The sequence below is a fragment of the Phalangium opilio genome, unplaced genomic scaffold (genome assembly GCF_054372755.1).
Source record: "Phalangium opilio isolate 3A_F unplaced genomic scaffold, DU_Popi_V2 ptg000042l_1, whole genome shotgun sequence".
Lineage (NCBI taxonomy): Eukaryota > Metazoa > Arthropoda > Arachnida > Opiliones > Phalangiidae > Phalangium > Phalangium opilio.
This window is the reverse complement of record NW_028324166.1, coordinates 7,991,387-8,011,511: the sequence shown is the minus strand read 5'-3', so window position 1 is coordinate 8,011,511 and position 20,125 is coordinate 7,991,387. Positions and strand designations below refer to the sequence as shown.

The following is a 20,125-nucleotide window of genomic DNA, read 5'->3' as shown; positions in this document are numbered from 1 at the left end:
TTTTTTTTTTTGCTCCGTTTATTGTCGAGCTAGGGCTGGGGCCAGCCATACAGCTCCAAAAGGGAAGGTACAAAAATAGTGGTAGAAATTCAAAATACAAATAATAACATTAATCAAGGTACAATAAGTAGTGGTGGAATAACAAATATACATTAATAATAATTTTTTTTTATATATAATCAATAGGCACTTTCAATAGGAACTTTAGTACTAGGATTAATAGTTTCACTGAGATATCACTGGGTAACATATTAGTAGGATTATAACGTTTTACAATTATAACAATTTAGTGGAAACATAAAGGTCTAAATTAAATGTTAAGAAAGGCTCGAAGTTTCAACTTAAAATGATTTATCGAGCTAGTTGACACCAAGTCCTCAGGAAGGGCATTCCAGAGCGGAACTGTTCGACGGAAGGAGTCATGCATGAGATTAGTACGCGAGTGATTTATAAATAACCTGCGACTATGTCCCCGGGTACCCATAGTGTTGGCACGGACAGTGAAAAAAGTCTGGGAAGGCTGACTGAGAACCTTGAAAAGGCTAATAAGGTCGAGGTATTTGCGGCGAGTTTCAAGGGGTTTCAACCCAAGGGCATTTAAACGGGTAGGGCGAGGTTTATCTCGCAGGGAGAGCGGAATACGGCTAGCCCGTCCAAGCACGTCCTCGAGTAATTGAATATCCCGATTAGAGCTAGGGTTCCAGACCTGTCTTCCGAACTCAAGAACTGGGCGTACATAACATTGAAACAACCTGGTTAAGAGAGTCTCAGAGATTTTAGGGAAGTTAGCTTTGATCACTGACAGCAGCCCATTGGCTCTTCCACAGGAACGCAAAATGTGATTGTGGAACGAAAGGTTGTGATTAACTGTCAGGCCTAGGTCGCGACATTCATTATGATTGCCCAAGTCTATAGTTAAAAGCGTATACTTAAACTAAGATAGGCTGAACCAGGAATACATAGATTTAGTACTTGGAATCTATAAGAGGTCATAGACCCCTTACAAATATCTGATTGACCGTGAGGGGAAGCGCCAAAAACTTTTAAACCACTTGCTCCTCCTTCCTCGCGTCTCATTGGTTATGCGAATGTGTGGGACAGATCGAGATCATGACCTTTTAAGCTGTCGTCTGCATTAGATTCGGCTCCGAAATGGTCGGAAAGTGCGAGAACTTGGAATAGTTTGACGTTAACGACGTTTGTGAGGCGGAAATTTCTCTAACTGTAACTAAAGTCGACGATTTAGAAGTTAGTGTAGCTCGAAATTCAGTATTGAAAACGAATGCTATAATAATTTCGAGAAAAGATGACGTTACCTCCCCTTAAACCCTAAGCCTTTGCATAGGGATACTGATGTTTTGTTTTTGTATAACTTTGGTGAAGAGTGGAAGGAATTAAATTTTTACTCCACCCTGTGAGAATAGTAATATCGAGTTTTCAACGGAAAGCAAGTCTCGCCTTTTTTTTAGAAACGTAATCCTTGGTCTACTTGTTCAGACGACGCATCATGTTTACATTCGGGTTCACCGCGCATAGGTCGCGGGAGCCGCGGCGCAGGTCGCAAAGTACGTCAAATAAATTATGCATGACGTCAACGGTGACGGTTTCTACACCGCCTCCCCTTTCAGTCAGACACCCAGGCCATAAAATGGCCTCTTAAGGATTCCAAGTAGTAAATCTGGCTAAACTCACATCACGCAATGGTTCTATTAATTTATTTCGCGAAGTTAGTTTAAACTTTGGTTTCGAAATTCAGGCAAGTAGGCGAGACTTTGGATCCCTCCCTCGGATAAAATAAGGTTTAAAAGTTGAACCACAAGTAACATAACAACATAAGTGTTGACACTAAGCTAAATTCTTAAATGAAGGTAGGTTTAAGAGAAAAACATGATCTTCATCAACAAACCTAATTTGACAAAACTTTCAAGGCAGAGCTTTGGCCTCTAAACGTACATTTTTGTTTTTTGCCCATTAACGTTCTTAGATTGGAGGATATTGAAATTGTCTAAACAAGATGGGCAGGCTGATGTGTCTTACTCCGCATTTGTGCCAATTTCCTCGTTTTTAAGGGACAATGTTTGCGGGCCCGTACCTCCGAAACTGAATGTTTTACTCCCCATGTTCTTTGACAAATTTCACTCAGTTAGACCCAAAGAACACACCCTTTAATTTACGACATACTTAACAGAAACACACACACATATATATATATATATATATATATATATATATATATATATATATATATATATATATATATATATATATATATCCCGGCACTAATGAACAAATTTGAGGATTTTATGCCGCTTACATCGCGCCTACACTAGAGAGAAAAAAATTGGTCGAGTTCCAATATAATTTCCTACCCCCTTCCATTCAACCTAAAGCCGCGGAACACGGACGCGGGTGCTTGAATCTAGTTTGGTCGTCTACCGCCTCGAGCGTCTCTCGTTTTGGAGGGAAAATTCAGAAACCGGTGTCAGAGGGCCAACCGTTGGTGTCATATGAAGAATATTCACTTTTGCCAAGTGAAGAATTTGGTTACCTCAATACTTCTAGTCCTTTATCCTTCTTCTGATTACACTGATATTTTCTAAAGTCGAACTCGCCAAGGCTTTTTATTTTCTTTCACCAGTTAAATTTAAACTTTCGTATGTTTAAGTATAATGAGGCTTAGTTCTAAAAATGTTCAACGTTGCCCTCGGTTGGCTTTCCTTACTTCTAAATCGTTTTCCGCTATTATTAGTCACGGTGAAGTAGTTTGACATTTAAGATTCCTCGGTGAGTCGGAAAATCAAACTGCTATTCGTTTCAAAAGCGGTCTAAATTTTGATTAAAACGACGAACTTCGTTGCGTGGAAAACTATTAAAATAAGGCGTAAAATAAAATAGTATCTCGGTAGTTAAAAATGGAAAACCAAGCTAAATTTTAACGCGCTTTTCAATTGGCCTTGCCGTATTACACTTATCATTCTGAATTAAATGTACTAGTGAATTTTAAAATAAATTACTAAGAGATAGCAGGAAAGTGTGGACGCGAAGAGAGGCGACGAATAATTCAAATATTTCTTAGTCAAGTTATTCCCTTTCGCTGTAAACTAGAAAAAATATCGCGTATGAATACAGTCACAGTTGCAAACAGAAAAATCGAATTGAATTTACAAGCGGAATTGCTTTTTTATACCCAATAAAGAAATATCGTAACGCCCCGAATACATCAAAATCCAAACTATTTTCACCTTTAAGAGAAAAACGGTAACGTATTAAGTAGTGATGGGCACAAATCGATACCATATCGATGACCGACATGGTACTTTAACCGATATATCGGTTCAAGCTTAATTTACAAATATATCTCTTCAAGCTTAATTTACCGATGCATCTTTTCGAGCTTCATTTACAAAGTTTAAACGATATATCGGCTCGAGCCTAATTTACCTTTTTTTTAACGATATATCGGTTCGAGCTTAATTTACCGATTTTAACGATATATTGGTTCGAGATTAATTTACCGATTTTTATCGATATATCGGTTCGAGCATAATTTGCCTAAATTAACATATATATTAATTCGAAGTTATTTTGCCGACTTTTACCGATATATCAGTTCGAGGTTATTTTACCGATATAACGGTTCGAGGTTATTTCACAGATTTTTACCCATACATCGGTTCGAGGTTATTTTACCGATATATCGGTTCGAAGTTATTTTACTGATTTTTATCCATACATAGGTTCGAGGCTATTTTACCGATATATCGGTTAATAATCGGTAAAAATCGGTCGATATCGGTTGTTAATCGGTCGATATCGTTCCATTGTTTAAAATAATCGGTTATCTCTCAGAGTTTAAAGAGTCAGTAAAAATCGGTCGATATCGGTTGTTAATCGGTCGATATTATTCCATTGGGTAAAATAATCGGTTATCTCTCAGAGTTTAAAGAGTCAGTAAAAATTGGTCAGTAAAAAACGTCGATATCGATATCAACAATTGGTTAATTTAAAGTAATCGATCAAAGAAACTATAGAAAAAGATCAATACTTGGCGTTGCAAATATCATGCTGGGTCCTAGGGAAGGTTTTTATGAACCTTCCCAGGGCCACGCTTTATGTTAATTCTATATGCATATATATTTATAGAATTCTACTGTTCGCATATCGTGTCAGATTTTTCCATATTTCGCATTGAACGCTTGAATCTTAGTCTGTAATAATGACGGACTTTACTTTCGGCATTATTCAGGTATGAACAGTTATACATTTTTTTCCAATTAACCATTTTCGTCACTCGCAACAATATTTCACTGTAACTTACTGAAAGCTTTAATCTTTAATATTCTCTATAAGTAGAAAAACCTTTTTTGCATTTGGTGGTCACATTGATTTGGGTTACCATGAATTTATTCATAACCTCACTTTCATAACCTTACTTTGTCAAGCATTACCCTGTAATCCCCGGTCAAAAGCGATAGGGGAGCCATATTCTGGCGCCACTCGATTGACGTAAATTTTATAACCAGTATGAAGCAAACCTCAGTATTTGCTGTTGTCTTTCGGTTTCTCGTAGAAGATGGTATACATCCCACTTGAATATTACGCTCACGTATGCAAGCTACTCGCGCTATACGTTGGTTGAGCTGCTTGCGTCTTTGAGAGCAGTATTCGAGTGGACTATGCTACCACTAAATAGGCTGCTATTAGCACCGAGTAAGAGGCGACGTAAGGTAACCATGTTAGTGAATAAATTCATTCTGTAACTTACTGAAAGCTTAAGTCTTTAATGCTCTCAAGAAGTTTGAGTGGAAAAACCTTCTATAAAGTATAGACATAGTGGTCTCATGGCTTCTTGTTTCTCGTCTTCTTATGGCGAATAAAGCTAGATTTACCGAGAATACGACGTTAATGCGGCAACAAAGGGGTTTAACCGAATTGTTTGACGACGAGTCTGACGGAAGTTCCGTTCGGCCGGGCGTAACTTAATTAACCTCTCCGAGTGACGATGACGTCACGGAAAGATATTACACTGGACGTGTCTGTCTTCGCAGTTGGCAAATTGGAGTGTGTTCGCAGTTCCGTTATCGTCTTCAGGGTTAAGATGTAGGCGGCGATCGGCTAGGGTTACGAGAAACGTCTAGCCTCCCAATGGCAGGGCTTCCGCCAAACTCAGGTTCACGCTATAGCGAGTTTTCCCATAAATTGTTGTGAATCAATCGCCTTATATACTCTAAATTTGGAAAAGTTATTAAAGAGGCACACGCTAGAATTCAAAAGTCAACAATAACAATGTTTAAAATGATTTTTGGAAACACGTTTCCGAAAACGACTTAACTAATTTTAAGGTAAATTACTGACGATGAAGTAATTCATATCAATTATATCAAAAACGGATTTATGCACTAAGAACGTCGGATCGTAGCTTTAGCCTCTAGTACCATCCTCGCATACTTTATTGAGAAACTTCGTCTGCTTATATTTTGACTCCACCCACAAATTCTGTATATAGCGACTTCTAGAGATCGAAAATGTCATTCTTATCTCTATTTTCGTGGCTAAATTTTTTTTCGAAATCGCTATATACAGAATTTGTGGCTGGAGTCAAAATATAAGCAGACGAAGTTTCTCAATAAAGTATGCGAGGATAGGTAGTGAATTTGCTACCTTCAACGTTCTTCTTACATAAATCCGTTTTTGATTATATTTATTCAATTTTTAAGAAAAATGTCTCGACTCGCAGAGGTTTTCCGATACTTTTATATCGACCGTAGCTTTAGACATAAACAAAACCCAACGAAGGAAAGTCAGAGTAGGCCACGCCCTTACTATGTTTCTAATTGGAGCAGAAACCTTTTACGGACGATGTATCGGTCTCTTTAATTTTGTCTGGGCTCTAGCAAGGACAAATCCAATATCAGACAAAATTTATGGAGCGTATTAAAGTGTTACGCTTTCAAGTAAAGCTAAATTAAAATAACTTGTAAAAACAAGTTAAAAACAAGTTTAGAAAGCGAAGTTGATGAACACGTTCGTACCAGGGATCCATGTAATTTTAGAAGCAGGAATAGAGAACGCTTAGCTTTTACTTCAGTCCGGCTCATAGCCCAGTATAGAGCCCCTCCCTTCAACACGTAACGAAAATTTTAAATGATCTTATTGCCTCACTTAAACTACTTAATGATGACGTTGCTGACGGAACGATGAAAAATGCGTAGTTTCTTTTTCCTCTGTCGCTATGACCCACCTCTTTTTTCATAACCCCGCCCCTTCCCGGGGCCAAATTTCTCTGTTCTCCATTCCTGCTTCTAAAATTACAAGGATCCCTGCCCCTACTAAAATGCCTTGCACAATTTAATATGAAATTCTAATTTTTAAACCAATAGGCATCTAACTCTTTAGAATCTTTCAAATGCGTACACGAACAATGTTGCAGTATTTACTCTAGTGCCGTAAACAGAACCTACAAAGTGAAGGAAATTGCCTATGGAGGAGACTCGAGATTAGATAATTTGGTAAGTTTTATTATTTACTTCTAACTAGATTTAAGCAGGGTATTATAACCAGTGTACTAAAATTTAGAAGAAGGGATTTTGCATTTCTAGCCGCCATTTTAAAAGATGACGGCAAATTGAGTCCCAAAAGCCATTAGGTACGTTACCAGTGTACACATTACTAATACAACAAAAAGAATTTTCTGAAACCGAAGTGATTTAGTTGAGTTACTCAAAGTGGGCTCCGCTAACCCCTTGCCAATAAGCCTATAAATATCGACCTATTCCAGACCAGTTACATTTTAGCTTGATGGTAGATCGTTTAATATTATCTTCCCATCGACTTTGAAAGTTGTAAAAAATTCGTTTCAAATATTAACATCAGGCAGATATTTGATAGGGCAGGGTCCGAAGACTTTTTGTAGCGTCATCATGGACGGGAAACTCTTTCTTCTAGTAGTAGGGACTATCCAAATACGCATGGATCCAAGATGGCCGCCACCCCAAGATGGCCGCCCTCTCCCCATCCACCAAACTCAAACCAAACTTTTCAGACAAGTCTGGACTAGCCCGAGCTGCTAGTTTTATCCCCCATGACATCATCTTCTTAACTTAAACTAAAACTAAAACTATAGTCAACCTTGACGTCATCCCTGGCTTGCTAACATTGGGTGTTACCCTTTTTTCTCTGTAAGCCTAAAGTTAATAAAAGCACAGATTTTAAGACATCAAATATTTACTTTTTATAAGATGTACAGATATGGGTGATAAATAAATACAGAATATATATTACAAAATAATCAACAACCAACAAGGATAAACAAACATGTTTTAAAGAGTTCATTTTTCACGTTGACCCTGTATCGTTATTTGACTCGGAAGTGCAATCGGCGGAGGGACGTTTGGGTTTATTTTCTAATTGTTTTCTGCTTCGCCGTTCAATTTCGTAAAGAGTTAACAAAACGTTGACTATTAACCCGTAAACAAAAAAGAAAATGAGGCACAGCATATTGCGAGGGCTATGATAGCAAATGATATTTAAATTGCTAGTACGTGCTATATGTAACATACTAGAGAGTTAAGCGGCAGTTTTAATTGGATCCTATTTGTCACATTAGGCGGAGCGTAAGTAAAGAGATAATATCATTGGATAGGTTAATTAAGGTGGAGTTAGAAAATAAGCCTATAATTATAAGTCTGACAAGAATAACAAATATAGAAATAAAAATTTTTAATAACAAACAATATAATATATACAATAACAAATATTTATATAAAAAAAAACCCACCACCATTTAAAAAGATTAAACACCGGTCGACCCAAACCCCCCACTGCCGCGTGACGTCGGGGTTAAAGTCTAGAAACAACATAAAAACATGTTACAAGTTGAATTCTAAATTAAAAAATGTGTCACATGTTAAAACTTAAATTAAAAAATTGAAAATATTTACCGCCGTTTCCACCGGTCTTAGCAATATAACCGGCGTCACGATCAATTGGGCGAAACGATCACCCCGCTTGACAACGTAGGGGGTTTCCCCGACATTTGCGACGACGACTTTTATGGGTCCCCGATAGTCGGCGTCTATTAGTGTTAAGAATTATTATACTTTTACGCACTATAAAATAACTAATAAACATACCTATCGTCCCCTCGGCGACAAACAGCCCTTGGGCTGTTAAGCTGCTACGGCCAACAATGCGGCCGTAGCTGTTCTCGGGCAGCATCACGCCTAACCCAGTCGACACGATTTTGATACCGTGAGGGTCGATTACGGTATCCACTGGACAATATAAGTCCAGTCCGGCCGACTGGGGGGTGGCACGACGGGGAGTAAGCGCTGCCGGATGGATTTTGATCACGGGCAGGCAGGGCAAACGAGGAGCGGTAGAGAAAGACATCTTAAAGTTTTTGGGACTGGTGTTTCAGAAACAGAAGTTAAACAACTGATAACTTTCATTTTGAAACTTGGGGCTTATATACAAAATTAGCGAGGTCAAATCTAATAGTGTCTAGGCAATACTTTCAAGATTCTTAAAATTCAATAAATAGCCAAAAGTTAATTAGATATATAAGCATAAAATTACAAAATCTCTTCGAGGTCTAATTTTTTTTGTATGCAAAAAAAGTTCTCTAGGTGTGTTTTAAATAATTCAAACGAGATCGTGTTATATAAAAAACCCTTTAGCGAAGGTTAAAAAGAAGTTACTTTGATAAATGCCTAAGGGGATAAAATATTATTCGTATGCAAAAGCTTGTTTAGGCGTGTTTCGAATAATTTGAATAATTCTCACGAGATCGCTTTATATAAGAAAAACAATTTATTAGTGAAGGTTAAAACTAATTACTTTGGGAGGGACGGGAATTGTTTTTGTAACATGATTTAAATCTAAATAAATGTATATTAATATTAAACTAGAGAGGTCTTTTTTATATGGGTATTTATGGTAACATACTTCATAATCTCTAGTATCAACTCGTAAATAAAAAATGCATTTAAGGTTAAATTAAAAAATAGCATATCAGACATAATTATATATTTTTTAAACTCTTAATAAAAAAAAACCATGTCTGGGCCTGTATTTTTTAAAAAAATGCCCCTGAGATTTTGGGTATAAAAGCTCGAGCATGGGCATAGGGTTTTCACAATCAATCCAGCCATGAGTAGCAAATATCCTCAAGAATCACAGTCTATGTTTGACTCTCCACCGTCTTCTCCTGGGGATCGAGCCGGAACCAGCAGTGGTAAGCGGACCATAACTCAATTTTTGAAGCCCGACCCTGTCGAGGTGTTAATCGACTCGGACGACGAGACGTTCGTCCAAGACGTACTACAAAAACACGTCGTGGGCATTCACGGCATTGAAGGGTCTTACCGTCTGAGGAGCGACGGTCAATACTTCGAGACGCGAGTCCCCCCGCGAAAAGGGGACTATTTTGTAGACATAAGTGTCTACAAATTTAAGGATATAAAAGACTCCCAAGCCGACAAGCTTTGGGAGTGCAGCCACAAGCGGCTGAAACGAGTCGTTGACGGGAAAGATAAAGAGGCGGTCAAGCTCCTCAACGCCTTCCACCGGTTGGTGGAAGACATAAAGGGTGACGCGCAGGCCACGCAGCAGCCGCCAAGCAAAGTAAGTATCTTATTAACAATAAATTTACAAACCAAAAATTTTGTTCCAATTTTTTTTTATTTCTGATAGAGATTCAAAAAATGAGTTCGAGCAGCGGCAGCAGCGGGAGTGACTCGGAGGGTAGTGGCGGAGAGGAACACGCACAGGTAAACCGGTACTACACAATTGAGCGGCAGATTGACAAAACGAGTCGCAAGTGGCATTGTAAACAAATCGATTTGCGTATAGCTTTTAAAAATTTGAATGACATTCCAACGCGAGATTTTTTTCGAATTTTTCGAAAAATTCTCGACGAAGTTATACGTAAATTAGTAACCGAGAATCCCGGGTATAATCGGGTTCGATTTGTTTTAAGCTCCCCCGGATTGACGACCCCCGTTAATATTAAATTTATAAAAATTGACAAATTCACCAGTAAGCGAATTATGCGCACCATCTATAGAGTAACGCAATCTAGTCGGGACTTTGTCTTTAATGGGGAAGATTTTCAGTTTGATATAATTTTTCTAAACCTCGATGCAAATATAGGAGTTTATTATAAGTCCATAAAAAATAGAACTTTGGTTAATTTGGATTATTTCGTTAAACAAAATAACCAATTTATTTTTATGGAGAATAATGATAACCTTTGTTTTGCTCGAAGTTTAGTTTTGGGTAAAGAGCTGGCCGATCGCAATTTTTATCGTCAAAAAAAGCAAGGTCAGCCATTTAACCGGAACAATTTTGACAAACTGAGACGCAATAGCGACCTTCAAGGTAATATTGCGAAAATCTTGCACAGGAAAGCCGGAGTCCCCGAGGGTTTTGTTACTCTAGAAGATATTCAAAAATTTCAAAATTATTTAGCTCCCCATTATCGAATCGTAATCGTTGATGCTGCGAATAATTTTACCATATTTTTTAAAGGCCCCCAAGCTCCTAAATTTATTTATTTATTAAAAATTGGCGACCATATCCACCCCGCAAAAACTTGGCACGGTATGATGGGCGGTTGTACCTCTTGCGATTTATGCTTGAAATCGTTTTACAAACGTGAATTGTTAAAAGAGCATAAATGCCCCGAGGATACAAAACCCTATATATGTTTTCGGTGTCAAGGAGAAACTTTTCATTTAACCAACGAGGATGTTTTAAAACGTTGCGACGAATGCCACCGCTACTTTTTCCCGGGCCCCTGCTACGAAACTCATTTACTTAATGGCACCTGCGCGAGCCAAAAACGATGTTTAGAATGTGGGCGACTTATGCGTGACGATCACGACTGCAATCCCGAATGCTCTCAGTGTAAAATAGTTCATCCGCCAGGTGAACATTTTGTTATGCCTTTGGAAACCAAAATGAAAGCCTCGCGGTTTATTTATTACGACATTGAGACTATTCTTAGAAATAATATCCACGTCCCCATTTTACTAGTTTGCGACGTAGAGACTGAAGCTGGCTTTGAAACTAAAATTTTTTACGGCGCCAATTGCGTCGAGCAATTTTTAAATTATTTATTTAGCGTCGAGCAGGTAGTTTTGACTGGACAGAAGCGTAAAACGTACCAACCGCGCTTTACTAACACTCAAGTCGTAGCTCATTACGCGAAAGCTTTTGATAACTTCTTAATTCTTAACGCTTTAGTCCATAGACACGTCACCCCTGCCGTTATTTTTGACGGTAGTAAAATTCTCATGATTCATCTCGAGGGACCGCAAATTAGATTCCTCGATAGCTTTAATTACATTAGTCAACCTCTGCGTAATTTCACCAGCATGTTTAGCCTCGGCGATGTGGCGAAAGGATTCTTTCCATTTGATTTTCATACCTAAGAAAATCTTAATTACATTGGCGTCATCCCTGAAGCTTCGTACTTTAACGTAGCTCAAATGAAAGCCAATGATTATCGAGATTTTCAAACTTGGTACGCGTCAATGGAAGGATCTATTTACAACATCAAAGAGGAGCTTATTAAATATTGCATTCAAGACGTCAAAGTCCTAAGACAAGGCGTCGAAGCTTTTAGAAAAATTTACGTAGATCTAACCAAATTAGACCCTTTCTGCTTAAAAAATATTACTTTGGCGGGTGCTCTAACCACTATTTATCTTAACAATTACTATAAACCTTACAGCATGGGTATTGTTCCTTCTAACGGCTATAACGCAAAATTTAATCACAGTCAAATTAGCTTAAAATATCTCGCTTGGGTGGAGAAAACTGAAAATATAAAATTGCGCACTGCTTTAAGCTACGGGGGCGAGTACAGCGTGGGTCGCTATTTAGTCGATGGCTATAGCGAAACTCCTCCCAAAATCTACGATTTCCACGGTTGCTACTTTCACGGTTGTCCATGCCAAAAACTTAATGCCTACAATACCCAACTCAAAGCCAGCAACAGATTTCTGTACGAGCGGACCCTAGATAGAGAGCTGTTTATTAAAGAGAAGATGGTCGGGTATGAATATACCTCGATCTTTGAGTGTCAATTTGCTAAGCTTTTAAAAGAAAACGCCGAAGCAAAGGCTTTCTGCAAAAGTTTAACTTTTCGACCTCAAATATCAGCCCGTAGCGCTCTCTATGGGGGACGAACGGAAAATTTTGTTCTTAACTGCCACGTGCAAGGTGAGGAGAAAATTTTCTACAAGGATATTATTTCTTTGTACCCGAAAGTTTGTCGCGATTGTCCGTACCCTAGCGGCCACCCCATAATCTATAGCAGAGATTTTGACAAATCGCCAGGGTGGTATTTTGGTGTTATGAGTTGTCGTCTGCTTCCCCCTCAAGATCTCCACATCCCCTTAATTCCCTTCCGCAGCGGTGGTAAATTAGCCTACGCCCTCTGTCGCACGTGTCTAGAATTGCGAGCGGAAATCTGCGATCACACTGTCAACGAAAGGGCTTTCGAATCAGTCTGGCCAACGGTTGAAGTCTATGCCGCTATGGAACATGGTTATAAACTCCTCGATATATTCGAAGTGTACCATTATCCAAAAACGGAATATTTCTTTGCCCAGTACATGACTGATTTTATCGCCCTAAAAGTGAAGAATTCCGGATTTCCCGCTCACGCTCAAACGCCTCTGCAAAAAGAGGCGTATATCGCTGATATAAACAAGAATGAAAAGCTTTCTCTGACCGTGGCGGATATTCAATCAAATCCTTCCCTGCGTAATATCGCTAAAATTAATTTAAATTCTCTTTGGGGTCGCATGGCGTTAAATACGGGAAAGATTCGCAGCATCTTTATCAACAATTATTACGAATTGATACTATACGCGAGCGATTACACTCTGGAATTAGTCGACTTACGGCCAGTTACGGAGTCGATCGCTCTCTTATCGTACAAAGCCAAAAGCGATTACGTTTCGGACTACAAACTGGGGTCGGCCATTGTGGGGAGCTTCGTCTCGTGCTACGGGCGACTCGAATTGAACAAGATGTTGCTTCAATTAGACCGCGCAGCCTTGTATTGTGACACCGACTCGATAATCTACCGCCATCTACTGGGAAAGTTTGACATTCCAACTGGCAATCATATTGGTTGCTGGGCGGACGAACTCGGCGGTGATTATATAACTTCCTTTTGTAGTACCGGTGCCAAAAGTTACTCGTTTCGCACTAGCAAAGGAAAAGAAGTCAAGAAAATTAAAGGGTTGACGTTAAATCGAGAAAATCTTGAAAAACTTGACTTTGAAACCTTTGAAAGTGTAGCGATGAATCCGGAAAAGGAAGTTACAGTCAATGTCCCTTTTAATTTTAAACGGGATAAATACAAGCTGCAGCTAGAGGCCGTTAAAATTACCAAAAGATTTCGCCAAACCTCGAATAAGAGATTGTTGAACGCCGATTTGACAACCAGTCGACCCTACGGTTTCAAAGAGGCAACACCCGCTTCAACATCTCTCTCGCATGAATTACGAGGCTAGGCGAAGACATACTTTTGAGGGCTTGTGGGAATCTTGCGTTCCTATCGAAGCCCTGGCCAAAGACGGTTTCTATCTTGCAGATGTAGAAACACAGACGACGCGCTGCGCCTTTTGCGGCATCGCCTTGTACCAGTGGCGTTGCACGGACCATCCATCGAGGGAACATCGGAAACACAGCCCATCGTGTCCGATGGTTTCCAAAAAACCGTGCAACAACAAACCACTGCGTCAGGGGTTTCCCGACTTCCCGACCAGCGAGGGCGAGGATGTTTGCGAGCCTCTAATCCAAACATGCCCAGCCATCAACAACGAGCGGTCGGGAACCGAAAAAGTGCGCGTGCGCATAAATCCGTCGTGTTTTCTTCTGTAGTGCGTGTGTACCAACTACCCTCCGAGTCTCGCGTCAACTTTAACCTCCTCAACGTTCAACGCTTCCGCCAGCGTTGTCTGGAATTAGAAGAGAAACTTTTTAAAAAAACAATTACTTCATAGGGGATTTTTTTTTTTTTTTGGGTAAAAGGGTTTCGTTTATATTGTTTAAATATTTTTTAATTTGTGTTTATTAAGGGTCTTTGGGTTTTGGGTTAATTGTATTTTTGATTATATATATATAAACTGTCAATTAAAATAAAAATGTTTATTAATCAAGATGAATCCAACCGAGTCAGTCTCGCATTCTTTAAAGTTCCAAACACCCGCCCAGTTTCTAATCGTGGGGCCAACGCAAGCGGGGAAGAGTTTTCTTTTAAGTAACTTATTGCAAAATCATCAGCTTATGTTTGACCCACCGCATAAAAAGGTTATTTATTGCTACGCCGCCTGGCAGCCAAACTATGAAAAATTGAAACAATTGATTCCGGGAATTCAATTTATTCAAGGCTTGCCAACGGCGGATCCGGACTTTTGGGAAATGAATCGCGACTCCTACTTGATACTAGACGACTTAGCTAGCCAATTATTTAAACAAGCTCATATTGCCGATTTAGTGTGCGTGACGTCGCATCATTTAGGGTATACGGTTATTATTATTACTCAACAACTGTTTCCCAAGGGTAGCCAATCGCGGATAATTTCTCAAAACTCTTCCTATTTTATAATAATGAAAAATCCTCGAGATGTCGCCTCTATTAGATATTTGGCGCAACAAATAAGTCCAGATAACCCGAAGCGTATTACGGAGGCGTACAGACTAGCCACTAGAGAACCCTATAGCTATTTGTTAATTGATTTAAAACAAGAAACTCCGGAAAATTTACGATTAAGGTCGCGAGTTCTACCTCACGAATCACCTATGTATGTCTATGTCGATTAAATTTAATTGTCATTTGAATAATGGCCCCACGCGTTAAACGTCGATCAGCAAAACGCTCCCGGCTCGTCGTAGCGCGTCCCTCGACCAAGTTTGCCAAATTTGTCCCTTATTTACAGAGTTTGCGTCAAACTAGCTGTAAACAACGGCGAACCCTCTTAAACAATAGTAGCGCGCCTCAATTAAAGAGCATTCAGACAATTTGTAAGAATTTAAAGGGCGGGGGTATTTATTTGAGTAAAGACCGTAAGAAAAAACTAGCAAAGTACAAGAAAATTATTAGACAACTCGGATCAAGTACCTTGTCGCAGAAAAGCAAAAAAAAGCTGTTGTTGCAGCAATCAGGTGGTTTTCTTACGACGTTGCTTGCCGCAATCTTGCCTTCGATTGTCCAAGCCATAGCTGCTAAACTATGAAACAAATGGTTCTCGTGCCCGCTAGCGCAGTAACTTCAACAGCTGCCCAAGAGCACTCTGCTTTGGACCGAGAGATTGAGGATATTTTAAAATCGTCATTGAATGCCTACGATAAATTATATAAATATTTAGACGCTTTTAAGAAATATTTAAGTATCGAGAAACAAATTCCTTTACCTAAATTTGAGGTCGTAACACAGGCAATGTCTAATGTCCCCACGCCGCCATTACCGGTCACCCCTAAAATGCCCCCGCGAAAAAAACAATTGTCATGGCCGAGCTATGCCACGTCATCACCGACAAAAAGCGCTTCGGGCAGTTCTTTTACTACGCCTAAACGAGCCGAGCCTCGGCAAAAGGTTTTCAAAAGCGAAACGGCTGCGGGGACACCAACACCAGAAGATTTTTACCAACAATTTGGGCCGACCTATGTTGGAGATATGGTGAAACGGCAAGCCGAAGTTCTTGCAAATCATTTGCAAAACACATTTTTCACGCCAAAAAGAGAGCTAGAAGAAGGAGCTGTCGGTTATGCAAATCGTGACGACGATTTACAAGAGGAAATTGTCGATGAACAAGAGAATTTAGCGGAGGAAAACGGGGACAATTTAACGGACTTGGAAAACCTGTTTGAGACGGCCTCCGCTAAACAGAAGAACAAGAAAAAAAAGAAAAAACCTCGGAAAAAGAAAGACGAACTCCAAAACTTAGGACCGCTGGTTCCATCTAACGAGAGGAGAAAGAGGCATAATAAATGGCGCGATATTGATTAATAAAAAAAAATGTAATATTTAGACAAATAAAAAATTGTTTTATTGCGAACAATATCTGTGTACATGTTTTTTTAAATGTAAAGATAAATATAATAAAGCGACATAGTCGTTAAGTTTAAGATTCTGGTCATAGATGGCGTCTAATATCGTCTTTCTAGCTACGCCCTTACAGCGGAGTGCTAGGTACAGACTACAATGCAGACCGCACAGTTGAAAAAATGGATGTTGAATTTGTTGTTTATTGTAAACAACTCGTTTCCCGTATCGTTTTAAATTAACTTTATAGTATCGCGGCGAATTTCCGTAAGTGCAAAACATTTCCACCGTGTCATTGTTAGAAAAGCACGCTATCCAATGTTCTCCAGCCTCTCCAGCTGCTTCATTATTGAATATAAAGCAAAATTTGGACCTTTTTGGCCGTTCTGGGAGTCTGTTTACTGGGAAGCATCCTAAATAGTAGGGTCGCGTTCTTTTGTCGCAAGTTAAGAGAGCGTTTATTTGCGAAGTGTTCATAATTTAGTCTCGGGTAACGAGACTTTTTGTAGTTCGGCGCCGTAAAAAACACCCAAAATTTGCTCCCCCTTTAAATCCGCTACGCGATAGACGGGCGGTGACCTGGGTATGACGTCAACAACTCGAAATATTTCGTCAGTAAAGGTGCCTCCCGAGCTGGTTTTTCTAAATACTCTACTAGCTATAGAAAGACGCACGTGATCGCCAACTTTAAGCCTCGGTGCGTATCGATTAATGCCGTTTGATTTCCCGTACAGTTTATTCCAAATGATTGATTCGTTATCTATATTAACATGAACCGGTGCAATTCCAGTAGTTGAATGAACCCGTTCATTATAGGCTTGAGTAATTAAAGGTAAATATTTAACGTAATTTTTATTCCCCGTGGCCGTAATAACCCGGGCAATTTGTTCCTTAATTGTTCTAATAAAGCGTTCCGCTAAACTAGCCTTATGCTGACTCCTGGCAAAATGTATTTGCACATTGTTTCGTTTCAAGAAGGAGGCAAAGTTGCGCGAACTAAATTCCCCACCGTAGTCCGTGTATATTTTTAAAGGGATCCTCTCTCGAAATATTTTTTTAAAAGCTTCGATAACCTCGCCAGATGTTTTGTTTCTAAGAGGTACTGTCCATCCGTAGCGGCTTAAGACGTCAATGACGCACAAAACATAGCGAACATTTTTATTAAAACGTTTTAATTTCGGTAGATCCAACAAATCAGCTTGAAAAACGTCATCGATAGTTGAGGCGTACACTTGGTTAGTTTTGAATCGGAAACGTCGAAATCGATGTTTCGTATAGGCGGGCTGTTTCTCGAGAAAGGCGATTAATTTTGCTTTTGGCACGTCCGGTAAGGCCTTTTGTAATCTGGCTAGCGACCCATAAGCGGCCGGATTTGCCACGTCGTAATAAATTTTTCTAATTTTAGCATCCATGTCTTGACAAGTATAAATAACGACTAAATGGTTTCCCAATAAACAACTTTATTTAATACACGCAAAGGTATTTTATAAAAACAATATCAGTTAAACAAATACGCTATATTAGTACATTTATTTTAATAGCCATAAATCAAGGCATTCTTTAAATCGGCAAAACTGTTGACAAAATAAGCGTAAATATCCTCTTGATCCTCGATCCATCCATGGTCGGTCTCAAATTGATGCAAAATTTTCTCACGATCCAGTTGAGGCAGCGCTTCGTGCAAATTACGCTCGACTCGATCGCTGAAATTTGTGTCAAATTCCGAGCAGCTTTGAGAGTGGCATATTTGTTTTCGACACTCGACGTTGGCGCAAGTGGAAGTGACGTCAAACAAAGTGGTAGTGAGCTCGTTTAAAATTAATTCGCGCATGCGACAGACAGCTATCCCTTTAGCCTTGAGATCCTCGTCAATCAACGGCTTTAAGTCGATCAACGTCTGCCATCCTGTTTTGTTCAGGCTAAATCCTTCGCTGGTGCTAAAGTTGAGGAAATAACGACTGCCGCTACCTCGTTCATAGTATCGAAGATCGATTAGACGTTCATCTTTCGAGTTGACGAAGCATTCCAGCTTGATGCGCTCTTTGACGGGCAACCAAATATGATAGCGAGGTATTTTTCCGTCAAAAAAGGACGTGAGTTCATTTTGAAACCGAAACAAAGCGTACCAGGCGTTAGGTTTTAATATAGTTTTTGTACGCGTATCCGATCTTTGAATTAATATTTTAGGTTCAATAGATTCAATGACGCAAATATCGAGCTTTGGCGTGACGGTGTGTACTTGGTGCATCTTGGCTCGCGACTGATATTGTATTTATAAAGTTTTAGTCTTTTATACGTTGGGGTGATTATAAATAATTTCTCTGTTTTTAGATATTATTAATTGGTTGTTTGGAAATTCGGCCATGACAATGCACGTGACGTTTTCGGTTAGCGGAGAGCTAAATCTTAACGATAATCGCAAGTTACCAGTCTGGGGCATGGAATTTAGACCTAACGAAGCGAGATGCTCTCTACTCAAATCAAAAACAACGACAAAAAAGCCCTTCTTATATAAATCGTAAGAAATAATATTTCCTCGGTCAAGACCTAATATCTCGAGACCCTCGAATAAAGAATTGTAACATCTAACGTACTGGTCGTCGTCAAAATTGGGCGTAAAGGGGATATCGGGATAATTTTGCGAATTTAAAGAGAATTGCATGAAATCGAGTTTGAAGTGTTGGAGATCCAGGGGGTTGGAAGTTGCTTCCCCTACAAATTTTTTATTAGTAACGAAAGCCACGACAGTTCGCGAGGGTAATTGCCCCGTAAACAAGCTGTCCCTAATAAAATCTTGCGTTCCGGTGGTTATTAAGAAATTTTTCATAACAATAGAGTTTACTTCGTAGCGAGCGTTTATTCCCGAGTTTAACATCTGGGCGTGAGCTAGTTGCAGTTCGGGATTAACCTCAATTTCGCGCGTAAACAAAGTGCATTCCGTTAAATCAATCTTATACTTTTTGCCCTGCTCATTGTGAATAATAGCGAAATCCGTGGAGCTTCGATGAAGTCTAATTCGCACCTCGATATTATCTAGTAAGAATTTGGGCGTTTTGAACATATCCAAAAATAATTCGCCAATTACATCGCACGTCTTTGATTGGGCCACGCGTTTAGCGCGACGACCAATACCATTATCTTCTTTGTTAATATTGGCGTTATCTAAAGCCGTCGCCGGTTCGATAATGGTATCCAAATAATATAACATAGAAGTTAACCAGGAATTGGCCGCCGTTTGTCCGTAATTTAAAAGTATTTTAAAATAGGCCATATATGGGTACATATTATTAGGTTGCTGGACAGCGACGCCATTAAGAAATAATTCTACTTGACAAAATAGCGAGGCAATTATTAAATTTGTCACCGAGACTTTCTTTTCCGCATCTGGAACGGCCGTGCCGTCCTCGTGCAAAACGCGAAATTTTACTCTCAAAAGAGTTTTAGTCAAATCATGATAATTGTTAGAGGGGGGAATGATAAATTCTACATATTTAGCATTAGTTAGTGGGGCAATGGGATAATGAGCAGTCGTTTTAGTCCCCACAATATTATTATTCACCACTGGCTTTTCAAATACTTCAAAGTCGGAAAGAACACTTTCGTAGGTCGACATGTTTAGTCTAGAAAATCGCGTTTAGTGCGTCGCTTAACACGTTTGCTCCGGCTTGTTTTAGCAGTCCTCTTTCGTTTTCGGCCCGTCCCGCTTTGAGTGTTGACGAACCGGTCCACGCCTTTATGTAGTAGGGAATTTATAGATTGTTTGACATTTCTTTTAATCGATTCTCGAGGTGATATTCCGGGGTTTTGGGCATCGCTAATTACTCTACTCGTTAACCCAACAGCTTCGGACGCTAAAGTACTAATGGCCGGCCTAATAAAGGGTGTAATTTTGCGCAATAAAGAATTAAAGATACCGCCAACACTAAAACGACCTCCGGATTGGAAAACGTTTGCGTGTAAAGCCGGAAGGGAGGATCCTCTTTGGAAATACAGAGTGTATCTATTAGGTACCATTGCTTCTGGGCTATTGACGTCGACGCCTAAAAAACAGTTTAATAT

General features: G+C 39.4%; 1 protein-coding gene and 1 long non-coding RNA gene across 2 annotated transcripts; both read left to right on the top strand.

The window, feature by feature from the left end:
- The first annotated feature begins 1,626 nt into the window (after nt 1-1,626).
- LOC149678877 (uncharacterized) lies at nt 1,627-6,938 on the top strand. The gene is made up of 3 exons (XR_016366165.1): nt 1,627-1,868; nt 4,144-4,246; nt 6,381-6,938. It is a non-coding gene; the product is annotated as an uncharacterized LOC149678877 (long non-coding RNA).
- Nucleotides 6,939-9,101: 2,163 nt separating this feature from the next.
- Nucleotides 9,102-14,186, top strand: LOC149678876 (uncharacterized). Its single transcript, XM_089836786.1, has 3 exons — nt 9,102-9,624; nt 9,694-9,770; nt 13,613-14,186. The coding sequence occupies exons 1-2, from the start codon at nt 9,151-9,153 to the stop codon at nt 9,706-9,708; spliced, it is 489 nt and encodes a 162-aa protein (XP_089692912.1). The 5' UTR covers nt 9,102-9,150; the 3' UTR covers nt 9,709-9,770; nt 13,613-14,186.
- Nucleotides 14,187-20,125: the final 5,939 nt, after the last annotated feature.